Source organism: Peromyscus eremicus, chromosome 4 (assembly GCF_949786415.1).
Source record: "Peromyscus eremicus chromosome 4, PerEre_H2_v1, whole genome shotgun sequence".
NCBI classification, from domain to species: domain Eukaryota; kingdom Metazoa; phylum Chordata; class Mammalia; order Rodentia; family Cricetidae; genus Peromyscus; species Peromyscus eremicus.
The window spans coordinates 67010546-67036032 of NC_081419.1; the positions used below are offsets into that span (position 1 = coordinate 67010546).

A 25487-nucleotide genomic window follows, 5' to 3' on the forward strand; every position below is an offset into this window, starting at 1 on the left:
CCAGGTTGTACCAGGTCTGCTAAGAAGCCCAGCTGGCTTTGGGTTTTTCAGTTGATGTACAAAGGATATACTTTTATTGGCCACGTTAAGATTGAACATAAATTTTTAAAAATTCTCTGCCTGTTCTGCTACCACACATCAGAAAAAAGAGATGTACTGTGGCTGTAGGCTAAACACAGCGGGGACCCTTAGGGCAGTGGTTTGCTCTGTTTCTGGATCAAAGTCTAGAGCAGTAACATGCCAGTTGTCTTAGTCCCACAGTGTCCCACGCCACAGGTGTCCCCCGGCAGCCCTGAGAGCTGGGGACTTCTGGTCCCTTAACAAATAGCTGCCTCCTCTCACAGAACTTCTTCCCACTTGTGGGCTCCAGCTGCTGCTGGCTCACACCTTCTTCATTGTCTTTCATGGTCTTTCTGTGACCTGGCCTCCTCATGGCTCCAAATGAGAATATGATAACCTAGAAGGAACAACAAGTCTGACCGACACCTTCTGTTATTAGTCTCAGAGCTGGGGGATGTCATGGGGAGCTAGCAGACTGGATGGGAGCCTGACATTGTCTTGACCAACATAAAGCCAGATGGGTGATCTGGGCCAGAGACCACTGTTTCCCAGATGTCTCTACTGCCTACTGCCCTGGCATGAATAGGGCAGGGCCAGGGTGAATTTAGCCTCCACTAAAACCTAGGGGTAGGGTCAGTCTTACAGGCTGAGATACAGGTGCTTCTACTCACCCATAGCAGAGGCCAGTGTGTCACCCATAGGATTGAACTCATTGAGCTGCAGAGGTAAGAATATCAGTGTGGAGTTGGGGTGAAGGCAGTACAGAGGCAGAAGGGTACATGGGGACTAATTCTGATCAGGAAGGCAGCTCGACTTCCCGCTTCCTCCCATCACTGAGGGTCCAAGTCTCACCGAAGTGATACCAGAATATCCTGGATCGTAGAGCTGGCACATCATTTCCCCCGAGCTTCCATCAAACACATCTATTGTCCTTAGTTCATAGGGAACGCAACTTTCGAGATTAGGATCTGGGTATCGGCCCACAACAATGAGGTTGTGTCTTGGATGCCAGGTTGCCTAGGAAATGGAGAGGTTAGTCAGAATGTAAAGAGAGACATCAGTATTTTTGAAGCCAGGGGAGATGGCTCAGTTGGTAATGGGCTTGCAACACAGGCAGAACTGAGTTTGGATCCCCAGCACCCACATAAAATCTTGTCATGATGCACCTGTAATCCCACCTGGGGAGGTGGAGACAGGATACCCGGAACTTGATAGCCATCTAGTTCAGCCAAATCAGTGAGTTCCAGGTTCATGAGAGACCCTGTCTCAAAAATAGGTGGAGAACAACTGAGGAAGACACCTGATGTCAACCTCTGGCCTCCACACACAAAATATTCTTTAAGGGCTGGATATCTAGCTCTATGGCAGAGCACTTACATTGCATACAGGAGGCTGTGGGTTTAATCCCACATACACATCATACACATATGAGTTGTGTGTAATATATATATATATATATATATATATATATATATATACATGTGTGTATATGCCTATTTTTTCCCAGTTCTTTTTAACCATTAATAGGCCAAGAAGAACCTAATACTGCATATAAGACAAACATGGCTGGCTAGATGACTCAGCAGATACCCTGAGTTTGATCTCCAGGGCCTATGTGGTGGGAGGGGAAAACCAACTCTGACCACTTTGCCCACTGTGGCATGAGTGTATAGTCACACACACAAAATCAATAAGTAAGTGTTTTTAATTTTTGAAAAGTTTCTCAGGACAGCCTTGGCTGTCCTGGAACTTGCTCTGTAGACCAAGCTAGCCTAAAACTCACAGAGATCCACCGGCCTCTGCCTCGAGTGCTGGGATTAAAGGTGTGGGCCAGCACTGCCCAGTCTATATTTTATTTTTTTGATAATGTCATACTCTATGTATGTATCAGAATGGCCTTAAACTACTGGGATTAAATGCATGCACCATCCAGAGGTGGGGTGGAGCGGTGGCAGTAGACATCTTTAATCCCAGCACTTGGGAGGCAGAAGCAGGTGGATCTCTGTAAGTTCAAGGCCAGCCTGGTCTACAGAACTAGTTTCATGACAGCCGGGGTTACACAGAGAAACTCTGTGTGGGAAAAAAAAAAAAAAAAAAAAAAAAAAAAGAAAAGAAAAAAAAAAGAATGGAAAAAAATGTGTGTACCATCCGATGAAGATTTACGTATTTTGTGTATGAGTGTTTTGCTTGCGTGTATATAAGTGTTCTGCATGTGTACCTGCAGAGGCCAAAACAGGGCTCTGGATCAGCTGGAACTGGAGTAACAGACACTTGTGAGTTGCCAGGTAGGTACTCAGGAACTGAACCCGGGTCCTCTGCGAGAGCAGCATATGCTCTTAACCACTGAGCCGTCTCTTCTCCCACTCCTCTCCTGCATGTGCTTAAGGTCATACCAACTTGGACATTTTTGTTGTGTTGTTGCTGGTTTTTTGTTTGTTTGTTTTATTTTTTGCAATTCTGGGGACTGAACCCAGGGCCCTGTCCATGCTAGGCAAGGGCTTTACCACTGAACACCTCTGGCTCTTAACAAATGTTTTCACATCAGCTTTGTTAAGACTTTAACAAAGTTAAACCTAAGAGATAAACCTATAACAAAGCAAAAAAGCCTCTGGTGAACACCACCAAATAGGACTTGGGTTCGAGGTGACTGCACTCCTAATCCTCCTCTGTCCGCACATAACGAAGACTTGGGTGTGAAGTGCTAGTGGGAAGGGAAAAGGAAAGGAAACGTGCATTCCTTGGTTCACATTATTCAAAATGAATCTGGCAGTTAGTGGTGTGACAGAATTGGGTGGGCTTCTAATTCCTAATTTCAAAACAGTTCTTGATTTTTTGGAGACAGGGGTTGTACTGTACAGCCCAGGCAGTCCTCAAGCCTGCAATCCTCCCTCAACCTAAAGTGCAGGATTATAGGTGTGTGCTCCTTGTGTGCCTTCAAGGCAGTTCTGAAAGAAGGAAGACAGAAGGAAAAGAGGAGGGAGAGACAAGTGGACTGGAGACAACTCGATGATTAAGAGCACTGGCTGCTCTTCCAGAGGACATAGGTTTCCTAGTACCCACAACGTCAGCTCACAACCAACTGTAACTCAGTTCCAGGGGATCCCATGCCATCTTCTGACCTCTTAGGGCACCAGTTGTGTCCATGGTACACGGACATACATGCAGATAAAATATCCATACACATTAAATAATATTTAAGAGAAGAATTGGTACATGGAGTGGCTTAGAAGTAGTTGCAAACCTAAGTCAGAAGCTCATTTTTTAGTAAAAGGGGGACCTGTAGGGCTCTAGTCCCCGTTTTGGGTAACTGTTGCCTGGCTTGCTGACCTTGATCTTCATATCCTCCCTATGCTAATTCCCTGCCGGGTTCCACCCTCCTGAATGCTTAAGGGAAGTTCCTTGTCTGTGTATCCTGCATAATGGGCGTTAACAGCTTAGATGCAAGATTGTAAAACATCTGTAGGGAACTTCTGCTCTGCCCTCCGGGGTTCTCCCATTGTGCTGTAAGCCTGTATTTAAGACCTCTTCCCTCCTTCAATAAACAGCATTCGACATAATCAATCAATCAATCAATCAATCAATCAATCTCAGGATCTTAGTCCAGGGAATGGTACCACCCATCGTGGAGTCTTCCCACCTCAATCAACCTAGTAAAAATATTCCCCCCCCCCAAAAAAAAAAAGTAGTTGCAAGAAAAAAAAAATCACAGGTGGATGTTGGCATCACTGGGATAGATGGGGCACAGCCTATCTATCAAGAGCAATAACTGGCCTTGAACTCCTGACCCTCCTGCTTCTACCCGCCAGGTGCTAGGATTACCAGTGAGTACCACTACACCTGATTTCATGTGCCCTCCTCCTTCCCTAGGGCACTGTGCAAGCTATATGTAAGTACTCTCATTGAGCAACATCCCCAGAAAAAAATCTATTAGTGTGTGTGACAGGATCTCAATATATAGTCATGGCTGGCTTTGAACTCACATAGATCCACCTGCCTCTGCCTCCCAAGTGCTGAGATTAAAGGCATGCACCACTACACCTGGTTTCAGAAGAATTGTTTTGTTTTGTTGTTTGTTTATTTGCTTCAAGACAGGGTTTCTCTGTGTAGCCTTGGCTATCCTGGAACACTCTCTGTAGACCAGGCTGTCCTTGAACTCATGGAGATCACCTGCTTCTGTCTCCCAGTAGAAAAGTTCTTAATATTGTTTATTTTGGGTTTGATTTGAGTATGTGAGATACTAAGTTATTTATTAAGTGCTAGGAATGGTGTCCAATGTTTTATGTATCCTGACTCATCCTCACAAAACCCTATCAGTTAAATGCTATTTTCACTTACAGATGAAACAGAGGTCTAATTTGGGAAACTAAGGGTCTTATTTCTATTATTAGGAACCACTTAAACCTGCAAGACAGTCCAAGAAGGTTGGGTTCGTTTATGGGTCAGCTGTATACATGGGTAACTGAAACAGAGGACAGAACAAAGGGTCAAGGTCATAGAAATGCCACAGTAAGGTCAATGCTGGTCTGAAAACTTAGGAAATTAGTTTATCAGATATACTAAGAAAACTCAATGGGTGACTGGTGTGGATGGTGGTGCTTGCCTTTGATACAAAACTCTTGGGAGATAAAAGCAGGTGATCTCTACTAGGTCAAGACTAGCCTGGTCTATGGAGCAAGTTCCAGGCCACCCAGGGCTACTATAGTAAGACCCTACCTGAAAAACAGACAGAGAGACCTCTCAATGGAATTACAGAAATGGGATAAAAGGAGCAGCTAGAGCCAAAGAATAAGGGATTGTGCGTGCGTGCGTGCATGCGTGTGTGCGTGCGTGCGTGCGTGCGTGCGTGCGTGTGTGTGTGTGTGTGTGTGTGTGTGCGCGCGCGTGCGCGTGTGTGTGGGAAACAACAGCTGAGTTTGTAGGCTGCATATGTGACCCTCTCCCCAGCTTGGAAAGATCTGGCCCATGTCCATCACCATGGACCCTTCCATTTGTCACTCACCTTGATGGGTGTAAGGTGCTGAAAATGACGGTGAGGATGGGTGATCAGGCTCAGGGGGCTATCCCACTGGGAGGCAGAGTAAACCCGAATCTCATTGTTCTGGTCAGTAGTCAGGAGCCGGGCTCCATCCGGGCTAAAGCAGGCTGACAAAGTGAAAAGCCCTTCAGCTGAAGGAACCCTAAGCCCCTGGTATCCTAACCTTCTGAAGTTCCATTCCCTTCCAGGTTAGGGTAGGAGGGGTCAATCTAGACTATGAACAAAAATAGTATAGAAACTCCACCGTCAAAGGAGCAACCAGAGCCAGAAAGAGTCCTAGACACCAGCTTAGTAAGGGTGGAGTAAAGGATTGAGTTGGGGGGTAGTGGTGAGAAAGACAGGGTCCATAAGAAAGATGAGGTTCCGGATGTCACACCTGCATTGACAGGATACTTGTGAGGCAGTGAGTAGAGGAAGCTGGCTTTCCCTTTAATCTGGCGCAGGTCCCAGATTTTCACTGTTTGATCTATGGATGCTGTGGCCAGAAGCCAATCACAGCAGGGATTCAGGGCCACATGGGCTACTTTCTTTTTGTGCATTCTGAGATTCCAAAGCTGCAGAGAAAAGTTTGGTTCAGGTGGAGACACAGAACCAAAGAGGGGCTGGGGAGCAGGAGTGGGCCACATAGTACCCACCTCCTTGCCATCTGTGTTCAGCAGGATCACGTGTCCCAAATTGTCTCCTGTGACCACCACATGGCTCTTGGCAGAAACATCGAGGCTGCAAAACCAGACCCTAGAGGGAGAGAGTGCTGTAAGACTGAGACCGAGATAGTTACGGTTGTTACTGTCCAGCTCCGGTTGCAGCTCCGGTATCTAACAGGCATTCAACAAATATGTGTTGACTCAATGAGTAACTGTCGAGCTGTAAATTTCCAGGGAAGGACACTCAGCCGTGTCTACCGGGGGAAAGAAGGGGTGAGGGTGACAGAGCTCAGAAACTGGTCCAGTTATTGCTGGGCCCGGAATCCTCAGCTAGTCCCCGAAGCAGCCAAACCTAAGCCGTAAAGCACATCCGAAGGCTAGCTTGCTCCCCACAGCCCGGGTTCTCAAGAGGCCTGTTCACTGCTCCCACACTCATTGCTCTTCACTCTTCGGACCTGTCCAGCTCTGTTCCTCACAGATGGCGAGAAGTGGACATCTGCCCCCTTCTGAGCACTCAGGGAAACATCAAATACAACCAGAAACCATTTCCTCTTGAAAACCATGTGAAAGTCAAGAGACTGAGAAGCGCTACTTCATGGGTCCAAATTCACAGCCAGAACCCCAAGTCTGGCCAGTCCCTCTCCTGATGGTGTGCTTCTTTCTCAGCCTCGTGGGGCAGCCAGAACAACACTCCAGCTGGTTAGACCCACTGCACACTCTCACTCATCATTCCTTACAGAACTGTGTCTCTGGCTAGAAACAAAGGGACTTGCATTTGTAATTTCTCAAGCTACTTGTTCTTTGAAGAGGGTTCTTCTACTCAGTAGCATTTCCATCAAGGAAACAGTACAGCCATTACACCCCAGAAAATGGAGGGCAATAAACTTGCATTTCTTTTTCTCCTTTCTGTAGACCAGTCTGGCCTCAAACTCACAGAGATCCGCATTGCTCTGCCTCCCGAGTGCTGGGATTAAAGATGTGCACCACCGCCGCCGCCTGGCCCTTTCTTTCTTTCTAAGATAGGCCCTCACTTAGTCCTGGTGGCCTGGCACTCACTATGTAGACCAGGCTGACCTTGAACTCAGTAATCCACCAGCCTCTGCCTCCCAAGTGCTGGCATTAAAGGCATGTGCCAACACACATGGCTAAACTTCAGTTCTTAATTCCTGCACTATTCTGTAAATGCCTTTCTAAGCAAATGACCTGTTGACTACTTCTCCAGTGAAAGTAAAGGCCTAGTTCAATATGGACATGACTTACAGAAGTGATTAAATCCTTCCCTCAAAGACAAGAGCTGAGGATCCAGAGCACATTCCTAGTGCAATGACCCACTTGGACAAAAGTCAGAGCAGCCAGTCTAAAGAAGAAAAGGGGTGCCACAAAGTGGCTAGTACCCTGTCTTCCCTGGGCCCGGTCTGAGCAACAGAAATGGGGCTGGGTATGTTCTCTGCAGAACTGCATCTAGAGCATAGAAGCTATTTCCTTACTGGTTAAACTACTCACTTGCAAGAGTTTGAGCTGGTGTAAACTCGGAGAGTGTTGCCTTTAAAATCCTGCAGCCTGGTTGTTCCCTCCATTGAGGAAGCAAAAAACTGGTTGGAATTGAGGTGGTTAAACTTCAGCCCAGTGATGCTTCCTCCAGCTCCAATCTAACATGAGGAAGGGAAAAGCCAGTGAGTGATGATGAGCCACAAGTGAGGAATCAGGCCTGGGCACATGAATGCACTAAGGCAGAAACACCAAGGTCAGCTTAGATATCTGATGTTAGTATACTCTTTATGTATTTTCTCTGTGTAGGTTTGGTGCCTGTCCTGGATCTCGCTCTGTAGACCAGGCTGGCCTCGAACTCACAGAGATCTGCCTGGCTCTGCCTCCCGAGTGCTGGGATTAAAGGCGTGCGCCACCACTGCCCGGCTTCTCTTTATTTTTTATGGCTTAATTTTGACTTTTATATTTTCAGGTAGCAAACATAACTGGTTCTGGTACACAGTTCTGTGAATTTCAACAAAGACACTGAATAGCCTACCCACCCCCAAAATTAAGATGCAGAAACTTGGGCTGGAGAGATGGCTCGGAGGTTAAGAGTACTGCTTGTTCTTCCAAAGGTCCTGAGTTCAATTCCCAGCAACCACATGGTGGCTCACAACCATCTGTAATGAGATCTGGTGCCCTCTTCTGGCGTGCAGACAGAACACTGTATACATAATAAATAAATAAATCTTTAAAAAAAAAAAAAAAAAAAAAAAAAAGATGCAGAAACTTTCTGTTAACCCCACAAAAGCTCCCTCAGGCTCTCCTACTTTATCACATTTACCCCCTTAAACTGAACCTCTGGAAATCACAGTGTGCTCTTTTCAGAAGAGGGTCAGCTCAGAAGAGTGGTAAGGTTTGTAGGGCAGGAAATGATCGGTGTTCTTTCCTTCCAGACATTCTGGGCAGTGATGACACAAACGTGAGGAGTCTGGAGGTACGGCAAGTGTGAGAGCACTTGCCCAGTAAGCACAAGGCCCTGGGCTGGATCCCACCCACACCCCCACAAATTAAAAAGGGGGAGGAGTAACACCTGTTTTTATAGAGGCGAGAGAGATGGCTTAGTGGTGAAGAGCACCTACTGCTCGTCTAGAGGACTAGAGTTCAGTTCCTAGCACCCATGTAGGACGGCTCAGATGGCCTGTAACTCCAGCTCCAGGGGACCCAATGCCCTTTTCTGGCCTCCACAGGCACTCCTGGACGCATAGGATACACTCACACAGACACACACATAAATAAATAAATAAACAAATAAAAAACAAAAAACAAACAAATGAAAAAAAAAAAACAGGCATGGGAACACATGCCTTTAATCCCAGCACTCTATAGGCAGACACAGGCAGATCTCTGTGAGTTCAAGGCCTGCCTGATCTACATAGTGAGTTCCAGGACAGCCAGGGCTAATGGACTGTCTCAAATAAATAAAATAACAGATACAATAAGAGTGGTAGTGGCAGCACATGCCTTCAATGAGGCAGAGGCAAGCAGATCTCTGTGAGTTTGAAGCCAGTCTGGTTTATAGAGCAAGTTCCAGGACAGCCAATGTTACACAGAGAAGCTCTGTCTGGAAAAACCAAAAGAAGGAAAGAAATTAATCAAGCCAGGCATGGTGGCATGAGCCTGTAATCCCAGCACCAACCAGGAATTCAAGGCCATCCTGGGCCTTATTTCTAAAACAATGAGAACTTGTTTCCCAAAAAACAATAAACAGAATTTTGTCAAGCATCAAAGGAAACAGTTAAGAGTGAAAAAGGAATCTATAGAACTCGAGAAAATACTTGGAAGTCATAAACTTGAGAAGAGGTTAATATCCATTAAAACGTCTATTAACTCAAAAACCATAACTTAACAACAAAAACCAAATATCCAACTAAGAGGACACACAGATGTCCAACAAACATATGAGAAGAAATTCAACATCATCTAGAGAAACACAAAGGAAGCTACAATGCTACCACCTCACACACCTTACAATGCCACCCTCAAAGGAATGGAAAATAACTAACGTTGGGGAGGATTTGGAGGAACTGGAATTCTTGTGTATTCTTTATTTTTATTTTATTTTTATTGAAAATAGATTTTTTAAAAAAATATTTATCTTTTTTGTTTTTGGTTTGAGTGCTCAGTCTGCATGTATGCCTGCATGCCAGAAGAGGGCATCAAATTCCATTATAGACAGTCGTAATCCACCTGTGGCTGCTAGGAATAACTCAGGACCTCTGGAAGAGCAGTTAGTGCTCTTAACAACTGAGCCATCTCTCCAGCCCCAAAATAGATTTTTTAAAAATTATTTATTTATTTGTTTGTTTGTTTATTTTTGGTTTTTTGAGACAGGGTTTCTCTGTGTAGTTTTGGTGCCTTTCCTGGGACTCGCTCTGTAAACAAGACTGGCCTCAAACTCACAGAGATCCACCTGCCTCTGCCTCCTGAGTGCTGGGATTAAAAGCGTGCGCCACTGCTGCCTGGCCAAAATAGATTTTTTAAAATCTAGATTGATTGATTGATTGATTAAGTATACAGTGTCTGCATGAATGCCTGCATGACAGAAGAGGGTATCAAATCCCATTATAGATGTCATGATGTGGTTGCTGGGAATTGAACCCAGGACCTCCAGAAAAGCAGCCAGTGCTCTTAACCATTGAGCCATCTCTCCAGCCCAAAAATAGATTTTAAAAAATATAATATATTCTGATCATGGCTTCTATGCCATCTTGCACACTCATGGTGGCAATGTAATGTAAGATGGTGTAGCCACTATTGAGAACAGTATAGGGGTTCCTCAAAAAGTAGCATTAACATTTGATCCAGCAATCCCACTTCTGGGTATACATCCCAAAGAACAGAACACAGGTTATCTCAAAGAGCTATTGAGAGGACTGAGCAGACAGCGTAACAGGATGCTCAGTCTTCTCTCAGATATTAGGCCTCAATTTCAGTTTCCTGAGACTGGACAGGCGGTTTCTAAGGAAGCCATGAACAAAAGGTAATTAATCACCTGACAACAGGGACAGGGAGGTAGGATGCACCAAGCCTGGGCCACTGAGCTAGTCCCCACAGTCAGTACGAACTAGGCCAGCCAGCCTCCACAGCAGCTCAAGGACAAAGCCTGGGATCTGTCCAGGCCTGCCCCAAAATGGAAAACTGTAGCCATGACCAGCCTATAACTAGCCCTGGCCAATCAGAATGTACTGATATGATTGCCACTTGCTTGAGCCAATCATATCTAAAATGACCTAACTGCCCTAGGAACTCCCCTTCAGCTGTGCTTAAAAGGAGCTCAGACGTCTCTCTTAGGATCTTCACCATCTTGCCTTTGTGTGGGATGGCAGGCCCCAGCATGTTGGAATAATAAACGTTCTTGCTGATTGCATGTGGATGGTGGTCTTTTGTGGGACTTCTCCAGGACCCTAACACTATGCACACACCTATCTTCATTACAACATCATTCAAAATAGGCAAATGGTGGAATAAATTCAAATGCCATTCTATAAGAAAATGTGGGACTGAGGCTGGAGGGATGGTTCAGCTGTTAAGAGCACTGGCTGCTCTTGAAGAGGACCTGGGTTCAATTTCCAGCACCCACATAGTAGTTCACAACTGTCTTTAATTCCAGTTCCAGGGGATTTTACACCCTATCCTGGCCTCTGAGGGCACTGTACACACACACACACACACACACACACACACACACTTATAAAGGAATAAAATTTATGGAAGAAACGAAGAAAAAGAAAAAAAAGAAAGAAGGAAGGAAGGGAGAAAGAAAGAAAGAAAGAAAGAGAGAAAGAGAGAAAGAAAGAAAGCAAAGGAAAATGTAGGAATGTGGGTGTGTAATGGAATATTATCCAGCCTTATCAGAGAAGGCCAGGCACGGTGGCATTCAGGAGGACTGCAAGCTTAAGACCATCTTGGGCTAGTCAGATTTGTTTTGGTTTTTGTTTGTTTGTTTGTTTGTTTGTTTTTTGAGACAGGGTTTCTCTGTGTAACAGCTCTGGCTGTCCTGAAACTCACTCTGTAGACCAAGCTGGCCTTGAACTCACAGAGCTCTGCCTGCCTCTGCCTCCCAAGTGCTGGGATTAAAGGTGTGCACCACCACTGCCCGGCTGATGGTGCACACCTTTAATCCCAGCACTGGAGGCAGAGCCAGGTGGATCTCTGTGAGTTCGAGGCCAGCCTGGTTTACAGAGTGAGTTCCAGGAAAGGCACCAAAACTACACAGAGAAACCCTGTTTCGAAAAACAAAACAACAACAACAACAACAACAACAACAACAAAAAGTGTGCACCACCACACCTGGCAAGATTATCTTAAATGAAAAATTAAAAAAGTAAATGACAACAATGAGAAAAGCTTTGGCCTCAATCATACCAAGTCTTCAACAGGATTAGCAAGATGGTTCAGTGGCCAGTCTGAGGAAACAAGATCAGCTGAGGAGTTGGCGAGTGAGCAGAGTGCCACCCGAGAACACAAGAGAAGGAGCCATCCAGCCACCGAACCAGGTCACGGGAGTCATAAGCCCACCCTACACCAACTGGGAATAGGTAAGGCCCCATCTCCAGACCAGCAGACCAGGTCTCTAGCCCCCAGGTCCCAAGGGCACATTACGTGCCCCTCCCCCCAGCCATTGGAGCCCCAGGGACTGGACAGCAGCTTCTTTCCCTGCCCCCTCACCAAGAAAACCATCCTATGAGACACCAACAACCACCAGAGCCATAAGCCTACCCTGCACCAATTGGGAACAGCTGCTCCCTGAGACAGAACCCACTAACACTGATTGGACTAAGCTGCTCCCAGAGAAACAGCGTCCATCAGCACCGATTAGACCAAGAACTCCCAGTGGACCAAGACTACCATTTGGAACAAGAGAGGTACCCTCAGACACAGACATCGCCTACACCAAGCAGAGGAAGAGATGAGTAGACGCCAGTGCAAAAATACAGGCAACAACATAAAGACCTATATGACACCATCAAAACCTACTGGTTCTATACCTGCAAGACCTGAACATACCAAGGCAGAAGAAGCAGAAGAAATCAATCTTAAAAATGACTTTAAGAAGATGATAGAGGCCCTTAAAGAGGAAATAAAAAATTCTCTTAACAAAATGAAAAAAAGAAAACAAACAAAAAACTGGAAGAAATCAAAGAAAGCCAAGAAAAAGCAATTAAACAGATGAAGGAAACAATTCAAGATTTAAAAATTGAAATCGAGACAATAAAGAAGACACAGACTGAGGGAATGCTGGAAATAGAAAATCTGACTAAACGAACAGGAACTACAGATGCAAGCATAACCAACAGAATGCAAGAGATGGAAAGGAGAATCTCTGACGTTGAAGACACAATAGAAAAAAATAGATTAGTCAGTCAAAGAAAACACTAAAGCCAAAAAAGTTGTAACACAAAATGTCCAGGAAATGTGGGACACCATGAAAAGACCAAACCTAGGAATAATAGGGATAGAAGAAGGAGAAGAATACCAACTCAAAGGCACAGAAAATATATTCAACAAAATCATAAAAGAAAAGTTTCCCAACTTAAAGAAAGAAATACCTATGAAGATACAAGAAGCTTACAGAACACCAAATAGGCTGGATCAAAAAAAAAAAAAAAAAGTCCCCTCGCCACATAATAATCAAACCACTAAATATACAGAATAAAGAAAAAATATTAAGAACCACAAAGGAAAAAGGCCAAGCAGCATAAATATAAAGGTAGACCCATCAGAATAACACCAGACTTCTCAATGGAGACTATGAAAGGTCCTGGACAAACACTATGCAGACACTAAGAGACCATGGATGGCAACCCAGACTATTATACCCAGCAAAACTCTCAATCATCATAGATGGAGTAAACAAAATATTCCATGATAAAACCAAATTTAAACAATATCTATCCACAAATCCAGTCCTACAGAAAGCACTAGAAGAAAAAATCCAACCTAAGGAAATTAGACACACCCCATGAAAACTCAGGCAATAGATAATCCCACACCAACAAATACCAAAGAAGGGAAACACAACACTACCACCAAAAAATAACAGGAATTAACAATCACTGGTCATTAATATCCATCAATATCAATGGTCTCAACTCACCTATAAAAAGACACAGGCTAACAGAATGGATACAAAAACAGGATCCATCCTTCTGCTGCATACAAGAAACACACCTAAACTTCAAAGACAGATACTACCTCAGAGTAAAACGATGGGAAAAGGCTTTCCAATCAAATGGACTTAAGAAGCAAGCTGGTGTAGCTATCCTAATATCTAATAAAATAGACTTCAAACTAAAATCAATCAAAAGAGATCAGGAAGGACATTACATATTTATCACAGGGAAAATCCACCAAGATGAAGTCTCAACTCTGAACATTTATGCCCCAAATAAAAAGGCACCCACATTTGTAAAAGAAACATTACTAAAGCTTAAATTGCACATCAAACCCCACACAGTAGTGGGAGATTTCAACACACCACTCTCACCAAAAGACAGATCTACCAGACTGAAACTTAACAGAGAAATAAAGGACCTAACAGATGTTATGACTCAAATGGACTTAATAGATATCTACCGAACATTCCACCCTAACACAAAAGAATATACCTTCTTGCCGGGCAGTGGTGGCGCACGCCTTTAATCCCAGCACTAGGGAGGCAGAGGCAGGTGGATCTCTGTGAGTTCGAGGCCAGTCTGGGCTACAGAGTTCCAGGAAAGGCACAAAGCTACACAGAGAAACCTTGTCTTGAAGAAAGAAAGAAAGAAAGAAAGAAAGAAAGAAAGAAAGAAAGAAAGAAAGAAAGAAAGAAAGAAAGAAAGAAAGGAAGAAAGAAAGAAAGAAAATAATTATTTCGGGAAGTGGTGGTGCACACCTTTAATCCCAGCACTTGGGAGGTAGAGGCAGGCGGATCTCTGTGAGTTCGAGGCTGATCTACAGAGTAAGTTCCAGGAAAGGCGCAAAGCTACACAGAGAAACCCTATCTCCAAAAAAAAAGGGGGGGGGATTTAGTTCAGTGGTAGAGCGCTTGCCTAGCAAGTGCAAGGCCCTGGGTTCGGTCTTCAGCTCCAGGAAAAAAAAAAAAAAGAATATACCTTCTTCCCAGCACCCCATGGAACCTTCTCAAAAACTGACCACATGCTGGGTCACAAAGCAAATCTCAACAGATACAAAAACATTGGAATAACCTCCTGTATTTTATTGGACCACCAGGCCTTAAAGTTAGAGTTCAACAACAACAAAAATTATAGAAAGCCTACAATCTCATGGAAACTGAATAATGCCCAACTGAAGCACCAATGGGTCAAGGAAGAAATAAAGAAAGAAATTAAAGATTTCCTAGAATTCAATGAAAATGAAAGTACAACACACCCAAATTTATGAGACACTATGAAAGCAGTGCTAAGAGGAAAATTCATAGCACTAAATGCCCACATAAAGAATATAAAGAAATCTCACACTAGCGACTTAACAGCACACCTGAAAACTCTAGAACAAAAAGAAGCAAACTCACCCAGGAGGAATAGACGCCAGGAAATAATCAAATTGAGAGCTGAAATCAATAAAATAGAAACAAAAATGGTGGCACACGCCTTTAATCCCAGCACTCGGGAGGCAGAGCCAGGCGGATCTCTGTGAGTTCGAGGCCAGCCTGGGCTACCAAGTGAGTTCCAGGAAAGGCGCAAAGCTACACAGAGAAACTCTGTTTCGAAAAACCAAAAAATAAATAAATAAATAAGTAAAATAAAAATAGAAACAAAGAGAACAATACAAAGAATCAATGAAACAAAGAGTTGGTTCTTTGAGAAAATCAATAAGACAGACAAGCCCTTATCCAGACTAACCAAAAGGCAGAGAGAGAGCATCCAAATTAACAAAATCAGAAATAAAAAGGGAGATAATAACAACAGACAACGAGGAAATCCAGAGAATCATCAGGTCATACTTCAAAAACCTGTACTCCACAAAATTAGAAAATCTGAAAGAAATGGACAATTTTCTGGATAGGTACCACATACCAAAGTTAAATCAAGACCATATAAACTATTTAAATAGACCAATAACCCCTAAAGAAATAGAAACAGTCATTAAAAATCTCCCAATCAAAAAAAGCCCAGGACCAGATGGTTTCAGCACAGAATTCTACCAGATTTTCAAAGGAGAACTAGTACCAATACTCTTCAAATTGTTCCACACAATAGAAACAGAAGGAACATTACTAAACTCTTTTTATGAGGCTACAGTTACCCTGATATCCAAGCCACACAAAGATGCAAAAAAGAAAGAGAATTACAGACCAATCTCCCTCATGAACATTGATGCAAAAATACTTAATAAAATACTGGCTAACCAGCCGGGCGGTGGTGGCGCACGCCTTTAATCCCAGCACTCGGGAGGCAGAGCCAGGTGGATCTCTGTGAGTTCGAGGCCAGCCTGGGCTACCAAGTGAGTTCCAGGAAAGGCGCAAAGCTACACAGAGAAACCCTGTCTCGAAAAACCAAAAAAAAAAAAAAAAAAAAAAAAAATACTGGCTAACCAAATCTAAGTACACATCAAAACAATTATCCACCATGACCAAGTAGACTTCATCCCAGGGATGCAAGGATGGTTCAACATACAAAAATCTGCTAATGTGATACACCATATAAACAAACTGAAAGAAAAAAACCACATGATCATCTCATTAGATGCTGAAAAAGCCTTTGACAAAATCCAACACCTCTTCATGATAAAGGTCTTGGAGAGGTCAGGAATACAAGGAACATACCTAAACATAATAAAGGCAATTTACAGCAAGTCAACAGCCACCATCAAATTAAACGGAGAAAAACTCAAAGTGATTCCACTAAAATCAAGAACAAGACAAGGCTGTGCAATCTCCCTATATTTATTCAATATAGTACTTGAAGTTCTAGCTAGAGCAATAAGACAACAAAAGAAGATCAAAGGGATAGAAACTGGAAAGGAAGAAGTCAAACTTTCACTATTTGCAGATGATATAGTATACATAAATGACCCCAAAAATTCTACCAGGGAACTTCTACAGCTGATAAACTCCTTCAGTAATGTGGCAGGAAACAAGATCAACTCAAAAAAATCAGTAGCCCTCCTATATACAAATGATAAAAGGGCTGAGAAAGAAATCAGAGAAACATCACCCTTTACAATAGCCACAAATAATATAAAATACCTTGGGGTAACACTAACTAAACAAGTGAAGGACTTGTATGATAAGAACTTTAAGTCTGAAGAAAGAAATTGAAGAAGATATCAGAAAATGCAAAGATGTCCCATGCTCACTAGGTAGGATTAACATAGTAAAAATGGCTCTGTAGCCCAAAAGCAATCTACAGATTCAATGCAATCCTCAACAAAATCCCAATAGAGTTCTTCACAGACTTGGAAAAAACAATACTCAACTTCATATGGAAAAACAAAAGACCCAGGAAAGCTAAAAGAATCCTGTACAATAAAGCAACCTCTGGAGGCATCACCATTCCTGACCTCAAGCTCTACTATAGAACTATAGTAATAAAAACAGCTTGGTACTGGCATAAAAACCAACATACGGACCAATGGAATCGAACTGAAGACCCTGACATTAATCCGCACACATACGAACACCTGATTTTTGACAAACAAGCCAAAACTATACAATGGAAAAAAAGAAAGTATCTTTAACAATTGTGCTGGCATAACTGGATGTCAACATGTAGAAGATTGCAAATAGATCCGTATCTGTCACCATGCACAAAACTCAAGTCCAAGTGGATCAAAGACCTCAACATAAATCCAGTTACACTGAACTTGATAGAAGAGAAAGTAGGAAGTGCTCTTGAATGCATTGGCACAGGAGACCACTTCCTAAATATAATACCAGTAGCACAGACACTGAGAGCAACAATTAATAAATGGGACCTCTTGAAACTGAGAAGCTTTTGTAGGGTAAAGGACACAGTCAATAAGACAAAAAGACAGCCGACAGAATGGGAAAAGATCTTCACCAACCCCACATCTGAGAGAGAGCTGATCTCCAAAGTATATAAAGAACTCAAGAAACTAGACATCAAAATACTGAACAATCCAATTAAAAAAATGGGCTACAGAGCTAAACAGAGAATTCTCAAAAGAAGAATATCAAATGGCTGAAAGATGTTTAAGGAAATGCTCAACATCCTTAGTCATCAGAGAAATGCAAATCAAAATGACTCTAAGATACCACCTTACACCTGTCAGAATGGCAAAGATCAAAAACACTGATGACAGCTGGAGAGATGGCTCAGAGGTTAAGAGCACTGGCTGCTCTTCCAGAGGTCCTGAGTTCAATTCCCAGCACCCACACGGTGGCTCACAGCCATCTATAATGAGATCTGGTGCCCTCTTCTGGAGTGCAGGATACATGAAGACAGAATGTTGTATATATAATAAAAAAATAAATCTTTAAAAAACAAAACAAAACACGGATGACAGTCTATGTTGGAGAGGATGTGGAGTAAGGGAAACACTCCTCCTTTGTTGGTTGGAGTACAAACTTGTACAACCACTGTGGAAATCAGTATGGCGGTTTCTCAGAAAATTGGGAATGGAACTACCTCAAGACCTAGCCATACCACTCTTGGGCATATACCCAAGGAATGTTCAATCATACCACAAAGATACATGTTCAACTATGTTCACAGCAGCATTATTCATAATAGCCAGAACCTGGAAACAACCTAGATGCCCGTCAACTGAAGAATAGATTAAGAAAATGTGGTACATATACACAATGTTGTACTACCCAGCAGAGAAAAACAATGACAGCATGAAATTTGCAGAAAAATGGATGGAACTAGAAAATATCACCCTCAGTGAGGTAATCCAAACTCAGAAGGACAAACATGGTATGTACTCACTCATAAGTGAATACTAGATATAAAGTAAAAGACAATCAGATTGCAACCCATAGATCCAGGGAGGGTACTGGGGGGCGGGGGGACCCTAGGATGACTGTGGCCTATAATAAGTTTTGGGTTTGCCCAATCACTGGGCAAGCTTTAGTGAAACATTTCACTATAAGGATAATAATTTGTACCGTATCAAGCTGATGAAAGAAAATGCTGGCTATACTTTCAGGAGGGGAGGCTAAAATCTTTCTAGATTATGGATTAACCTATAGAAAAATGTCTGCCATAAATCAAACAGTGAAGGGGAAGATGAATAGGAATCTCACTTACACAACTTAAGTAAAGCATAGCTCTCTGAACAGATGAAGATAGGTTTCTTCTGTATCCCAGAATCTAATCAATATTTATATGTATAATTCAGCTATTATTTGGCTTAAAAGGGCTTATTGGGAAATGTTATCATTTTCACTTCTTTTTCTTTTTCTTTTTTTTTGGTTTTTCGAGACAGGGTTTCTCTGTGTAGCTTTGGAGCCTGTCCTGGAACTCACTCTGTACCCCAGGCTGGCCTCGAACTCACAGAGATCCACCTGGTTCTGCCTCCCCAGTGCTGGGATTAAAGGCGTGTGCCACCACCGCCCGGCTTTACTATTTTCTACAGAGAAAATATTTTCCAGTTTCAAATAACCCTGGACTTTTGAATTATAGCCTGTTTTTATGTTCAAAAAAAAAAAACTTAACTACCATGACTGTAAGTTTGATTATCATAGATGACTAATTATTAATCTCTATTTCTTAATTATATATTACAATTTTAAATGAGTTGTACAAACATAATACCTTAAACAAGAGTAGAAATATATATACAGTATAACAAAATTAACTTTAAATTTGTATCAGTAAACTAAAATCCACAGCAATGTAAAACATTTCAAACAAGTTGTTGCCTTTTAAAAGAAGATTCAATAATCTACCCTTTCATCCTGTCATATCTGTATCCCCTTTTCCTCTTTAGAGATTGCATCTATAATCAACCCCCTTTAAATAAAAATAAACATTCATAAAAAATAACAATAGTAATAATAATAAAATAAAGTGAACCTAATTTTAAAAAAAAGAAAATGACAAGGATGTATGCCAGAGCCACATATTTACCAACATACTAGAGGTCTATGTCAAAGAAAGAATTGGGATAAATAGTGCTAGAGTGGCAAAGAAAAAAATCAAACTTTTATTAAAAAAAAGAAACTTTTATCATGTGTAGGTAATAAGATTATATAGGGAAAAATTAAATGTTGAGCTGCAGTTTTTTTATTATTACTTTATTATCATGTGTATGAGTGTTTGTCCTGTATGTATGTCCTTGTACCATGTGTGTGCCTGGTGACAGTGAGGCCAGAAGAGGGGTCAAATGCTCTGGAACTAGAGTTTTAGATGGCTGTGAGCCCCCACATCATAGCTGAGAACTGAACCCAAATCCTCATAGGGGCAGCCGGTGCTCTTAACTGCTGAGCCATCTCTCCAGCCCCACACAGAAAACAAACAAACAAACAAACAAAACCTTCAGATTTATTTTATGAACATTTTGCCGGCATCTATGCATGTATACCATGTGCATACCTGATGCTCCTGGAAGTCAGAAAAGGGTGTTGACTTCCCTGGAACTGGAGTTATGGATGGTTGTGAGCCACCATGTGGGAACTGGGAACGGATCCCAGATCTTCTTCAGGAGCCACAAGTGCTCTTCACCTCTGAGCCATCTCTCCAGCCCAAAGGAAAAACAAAATGTTTTAAAGAGAGTTTTGTTAGGTGTGGTTGTGCACCCTGTAACCCCAGCACTTGAGAGGCTAAGGCAGGAAGTCTGCCATGAGTGAGATCAACTTGAGCTACATGCTGAAACCGTATCAATAAAAAAGGAGGGAGGGATGGCTCTCTGTCACGAAAGGACTTGCTGCACAAGCATGAAAACTGCGTTCAACACCTGGCACCTGTATAAAAAGCCGGGATGATGATGCTCACTTGCAAACTAGCACTGGAAGGCATAGAAGAGATCCTTGGAACTCACTGGCCAGCTGGTCTAGCCTACCCTAATTGGTAAGCTTCAGGCCACTCAGAGACCCTGTCTCATAAAAACACAGTGGGGACAGTATGATGGTACAGTAGGAAAAGTAAGGTAGAGCTGAGCAAGCCTGATGACCTGCGTTTGATCCCTGGATTCCATGTAGAAAATCTGGATGCTCTGGCACACAGCTTTAATCTCAGCATTCCTACAGCAAGGTGGTAACAGAACTGCCTGCAGTACACAGCAAGGCAGAAACAACAAACTGTCCTCTGACCTCTACCCATACACCATGATCATGTACATGTACATGCCCACACTCATATACACACAATAATAATAATAAATTTACATTAAAAATAAAAACTAAGGTGGACAGCTCCTAAAGATTGACACTTGAGTTTGATATTCGGCCTTCACACACACACACACACACACATATACGCACACACAAATGAGATGAAGAGCTATACTGATCAGCTGGAGTGTTGGTGCATCCCTTTAATGCCACCACTTGGGAGGCAGAGGCTGGTAGATCACTATAGTTCAAGGCCAGCCTGGTCTACATAGCATGTTCTAGGCTAGTCAGGGCTACATAGTGAGACCTTGTCTCAAACAAAACACAAAAATGCAGAGGATCTCACTACAAGCTCAAATGATTCTCCTGCCTTTGCCTCCAGAGCAGTTGGGATGATGGAGATATATATACATCCCTAGCTTGGCCTGAGTAGGAAGATATTTAATTTTTGTGTGTATATATGTACACACATGTGTGCAGAGACCAGAGGCTGATGTATGTCATCTTCCTCTATTGCTTTCTACCTTACATGTTGAGGCAGAGTCTCTCACTGGACCCTAGAACTCATGTTCCAGGGTATGTGTCTCTGCCTTCCAAGACTGGGATTATAGGCGGGATACAATGCCACCTGCTGGAGATTTGAACATCTGTCCTCATTACCCATTGAGTCATCTCACCAGCCCCTGAGTAGGAAAAACATTTAAATCTTCAGATAAACTATGACAATTAATAAGTGTAGATTTCTGCTTCTAGCCATGTTAGTATCAGGAATCAAATAATCCTCATACTTTACACAATTAGAAAAATGAACAAAATATATGAAACAAGTTTTAAGACTATGCACAACAGGCAGACAAAAAAGGATGGAAAAGTAATGAGGTTGGCCTGTAACTGTGCCAGCTTACTGCTGGAGAATATATCCAGGCTAGGGAGGGAGAACAAAAGCCTCCACGTCTCAGGGAGATGGGCAGATAGACTGTCAATGTGGCAGAGTCCTGGGGAGGCAGAGAACAAACACTCTCGGAGACCTTCTTCCAGTCTTTGGCTGAGTATTAATGTGTAAATGTATGTGAAGCAATTACACAAAGTTAGAGGAAATAAAAACACCAGGAATTAGTTGGAGAAAATCTACCTTCAAAACAATGTATAATTCCATCACCGATGAAAAGGGCTGGGTTTTTACTCTCCTCCTGTCTTTGCTTCCTGAGTGCTGAGATTACAGGCTGTGAAATGACACTATAAGCCATTCTCAATATAAAGGGTATCTACTGGGTACACTAGCCACACTTCAGGGCAGGCCTCATGCCCAGGAGTAGCTGGCCAACACAAAATGAACTAAAGAGTATTTTTGTAGACTTTTTGTCTTGTTTTGATTTGGTTGGCTTTTTTTTTTTTTTCTTTTAGACAGGGTCTAATTATATAGCTCTGGCAGTCCTGAAACTCACTATGTAGACCAGGTTGGCCCTGAACTCACAAAGTTCTGCCTGAGTCTGCCTCCTAAGTGCTGGATTAAAGGCATGCACCACTATGCTTGCCTGTTTGGGCTTTTCTTGTTGTTGTTGTTATCTTATTGGTCTTTTGCTTGTTTATTTTTCCATTTTTGTGTGTGTATGTTTTGCAGGGGGGGTTGCTTGTTTTTAAGAAACAGCAAAGTTGGTGAGGTAGGGAGGTGGGGAGAAATTGAGGAAAGAGAAAACATGACCAAAATATATTGTATAAAATCATTTTTTCAATTAAAAAAATAAGTTCAAGGCATGGTGACACATGCCTTTAATCCCAACACTCAGGAGGCAGAGGTGGGCAGATGGGAGAAGGAGTAGAAAAGGGGTAACAATGAGGAGAAGGAGAAAAGAGGGAGAAACTATTGGAAGAAAAGTGACCTGAAAATTGCCAAATCTAGTGCCAACTACAAACCCAGAGATTGACACTCAATGACTGCAAGAAAAACTTGGAAAATTAAGAAGCATATCACAATTTTTTGTTTGTCTTATTTTTATTGATTTATTTTTGTTTTTTTGAGACAGAGTTTCTCCATGTAGCCCTGGCTGTCCTGGAGCTTGCTGTGTAGACCAGGCTGGCCTCAAATTCATAGATTCTCCTGCCCCTGCTTCCCGAGTTCTGGAATCAAAGGCATTCGCCACTACCACTGGCTTCCTTTTATTTTTTTGAGGCGGGGGTTTCATGTAGCCAGGTTGGCCTCCAAATCAGTCTGTAGACTGAGACTGACCTTAAACTCCTGGTCCTCTTTCACCTTTCAAGAGCTAGGATTGCAGGAGTGTGCCACCATGCATGGGTTACATGAGGACTATTTTTTTTTTTTTTTTTTGGTTTTTTTTCGAGACAGGGTTTCTCTGTGTAGCTTTGCGCCTTTCCTGGAACTCACTTGGTAGCCCAGGCTGGCCTCGAACTCACAGAGATCCGCCTGGCTCTGCCTCCCGAGTGCTGGGATTAAAGGCGTGCGCCACCACTGCCCGGCGAGGACTATTTTTAAAGGAGCCAGAAAAATATTCATATAGAGATATTTATAAGATTGGTGGCAAACTTCTCATTAGAAAGCATCTTTGAAGGGGCTGGAGATGGCTCAGCAGTTAAAAGTTCTTGAAGAGGACCTGAGTTTGGTTCCCGGTACCCACCTTGAGCAGCTTACAAGCACCTGTATGTAACTCTTACTCCAAAGGATCTGATGCCTTCTGGACTATGAGAGCACCTGCACTCATATACAAATATCCACATAGAAACACACGTACATGCACATAATTTTAAAATAAAATAATAAAAGTAAAACTAAGAAAAAAAAGAAAACATATTTGAAATACTGAAAGAAAAATGAATGAACAACACATTGTGCAACATAAATATATCAATTTTTTATTTGTCAATTAAAAGGTAATTGTAGGGCTGGTGGGACTACTCAGTAGGTAAAGGCAGTACTCGCTGCTGCCGAGACTGATGACCCGAGTTCAATCCCCAGACCCCACATGTGGAGGAGAGAACCGACTCCCGCAAGCTGTCCTCTGATTTTCATATATTTGAGTACTCTTTCTCACAGAAAAACAATAACTAAAGGTAAAATTTTTAATTGATTTTCTAAAAATTATGGAACTAGAATTCTTTTTGTTTGGTTGGTTTTTTCAGACAGGGTTTCTCTGTGTAACCGCCCTAGCTGCCCTGGAACTTGCTTTGTAGATTAGGCTGGCCTCCAGCTCACGGAGATCCACCTGCCTCTGCCCCCTGAGTGCTGGGGTCAAAGTCGTGCACCACCATACAGGCCTAGAATTCTATATATAATAAAAACACCTTCCTTAAAAATACAGCAAAATTCTCTTTTAGGCAAATAGAAATGGAAAAATTTCATCATCAATTAATCTATATTACAGAAAATAGTAAAGGATTTTGTTCAGACAGAGGAAGATGTTTCCAAGAAGAAATGTAGATCACACAAAAGCATGAAGGGCTTTGGAAGTAACAATAGATAGACAAATATGTTTTCTTTTTTTTTTTTTTTTCTTTTTGGTTTTTCCAGACAGGGTTTCTCTGTGTAGCTTTGCGCCTTTCCTAGAACTCACTCTGTAGACCAGGCTGGCCTCGAACTCACAGAGATCCCCCTGGCTCTGCCTTCCGAGTGCTGGGATTAAAGGCATGCGCCACCACTGCCTGGTGACAAATATGTTTTCTACAATTAAAAATCTTTGCCAAGTGGTGGTGGCATATGCCTTTAGTCCCAGCACTCCAGAGGCAGAGGCAGAGGCAGAGGCAGGTGGATCTGTAGGCCAGCCTGGTCTACAGAGTGAGTTCCAGGACAGCCAGGGCTGTTACACAAGGAAATCCTGTCTCAAAAAATAAAATCTTTGGAGTTCGCATGGTGACGCACACCTTTGATCCCAGTACTCAGGAGGCAGAGACAGGCAATCTCTGTGAGTTCCGGGTCAACCTATTCTACATAGGTAGTTCTGGGACAGCCTGGGCTACATAGAGACCCTATCTCAAAAATAGGGTTGTGAGGTAGGCTAGAGAGCCGGTTCAGCAGTTAAGAGCACTTGTTCTTACAGAAGACCCAGATTTGAATTCCAGCACCACCTGGTGGCTCACAACTATTCGTAATTCCAGTTCCAGGGAATAAAGTCCCTTTTGACCTCCTGACACCAGGATGCATGTGGCACACATATATTCATGTAGACAAAACACTCATATGCATAAAAAATAAAACAAATAAATCTAAAAAAATATTGTACTTTACATTATTAAAAAAGGGAGGGTGGATTGTAGCTTAGTAAGAGTAGCTTAGCATGCACAAGGCCTGGGATTCAATCCCCCATAACCTCCACACACCTGTAAAAGATTTCCACACTATAGCTGGCCTCGGGACTGTTGGTTCAAGACCAGCTTGAGTTATATAGAGACACCTGGTCTCAAGAGCACACACAAAAAGATTTCTACACTAAACCCAGCCACACCAGTCCAAAGTATTTACTAAAGAAAAGAAATATTTCCATACAAATACTGTACATGAACAGTCATAGCACTTTTATTTGTAGCAATCAAAAACTGGAAAAATATAAACATTCTTCAACAGGTAATGGACAAATTATAATGTATTATTATAATGGAACACTATCCAGAAAGGAAAAAAAAAAACTATGGATACACATAGAAAGGCAGATGCATCTCAAATCAAGTAAAAACAGCTAAACCAAAAAATCAAGCGTATATTTTCTATGACTATCTATATAAGAATTTTCAGCTGGGCACAGTGGCATACACCTTTAATCCCAGCACTCGGGAGGCAGAGGCAGGTGATCTGAATTCAAGGCCAGCCTGGTCTACAGAGAGTTAGTTCCAGGACAGCCAAAGTTACACAGAGAGATTCTGTCTTGGGAAAAAAATAAATAAATAAGAAATTTCAAGAAGGGCTGGAGAGATGGTTCAGAGGTTATGGGCACTGCTTGCTCTTCTAAAGGTCCTGAGTTCAAATCCC

The 25487-nt window shown here is 42.5% G+C and overlaps 1 protein-coding gene across 2 annotated transcripts in view; it reads right to left on the minus strand.

Moving 5' to 3' along the window:
• Positions 1-315: 315 nt before the first annotated feature.
• The window catches only part of Ddb2 (damage specific DNA binding protein 2), a 36415-nt gene continuing 11243 nt past the window's right edge, over positions 316-25487 (minus strand). For both annotated transcript variants that reach the window (XM_059260904.1, XM_059260903.1), the window contains exons 4-10: positions 7243-7388; positions 5731-5830; positions 5472-5649; positions 5060-5202; positions 913-1077; positions 732-777; positions 316-457 (exon numbers count right to left, since the gene is read on the minus strand). In XM_059260904.1, the coding sequence (XP_059116887.1) occupies positions 393-457; positions 732-777; positions 913-1077; positions 5060-5202; positions 5472-5649; positions 5731-5830; positions 7243-7388 (843 nt within the window). In that variant the 3' untranslated portion in view covers positions 316-392. The remainder of the gene's footprint in view (positions 458-731; positions 778-912; positions 1078-5059; positions 5203-5471; positions 5650-5730; positions 5831-7242; positions 7389-25487) is intronic.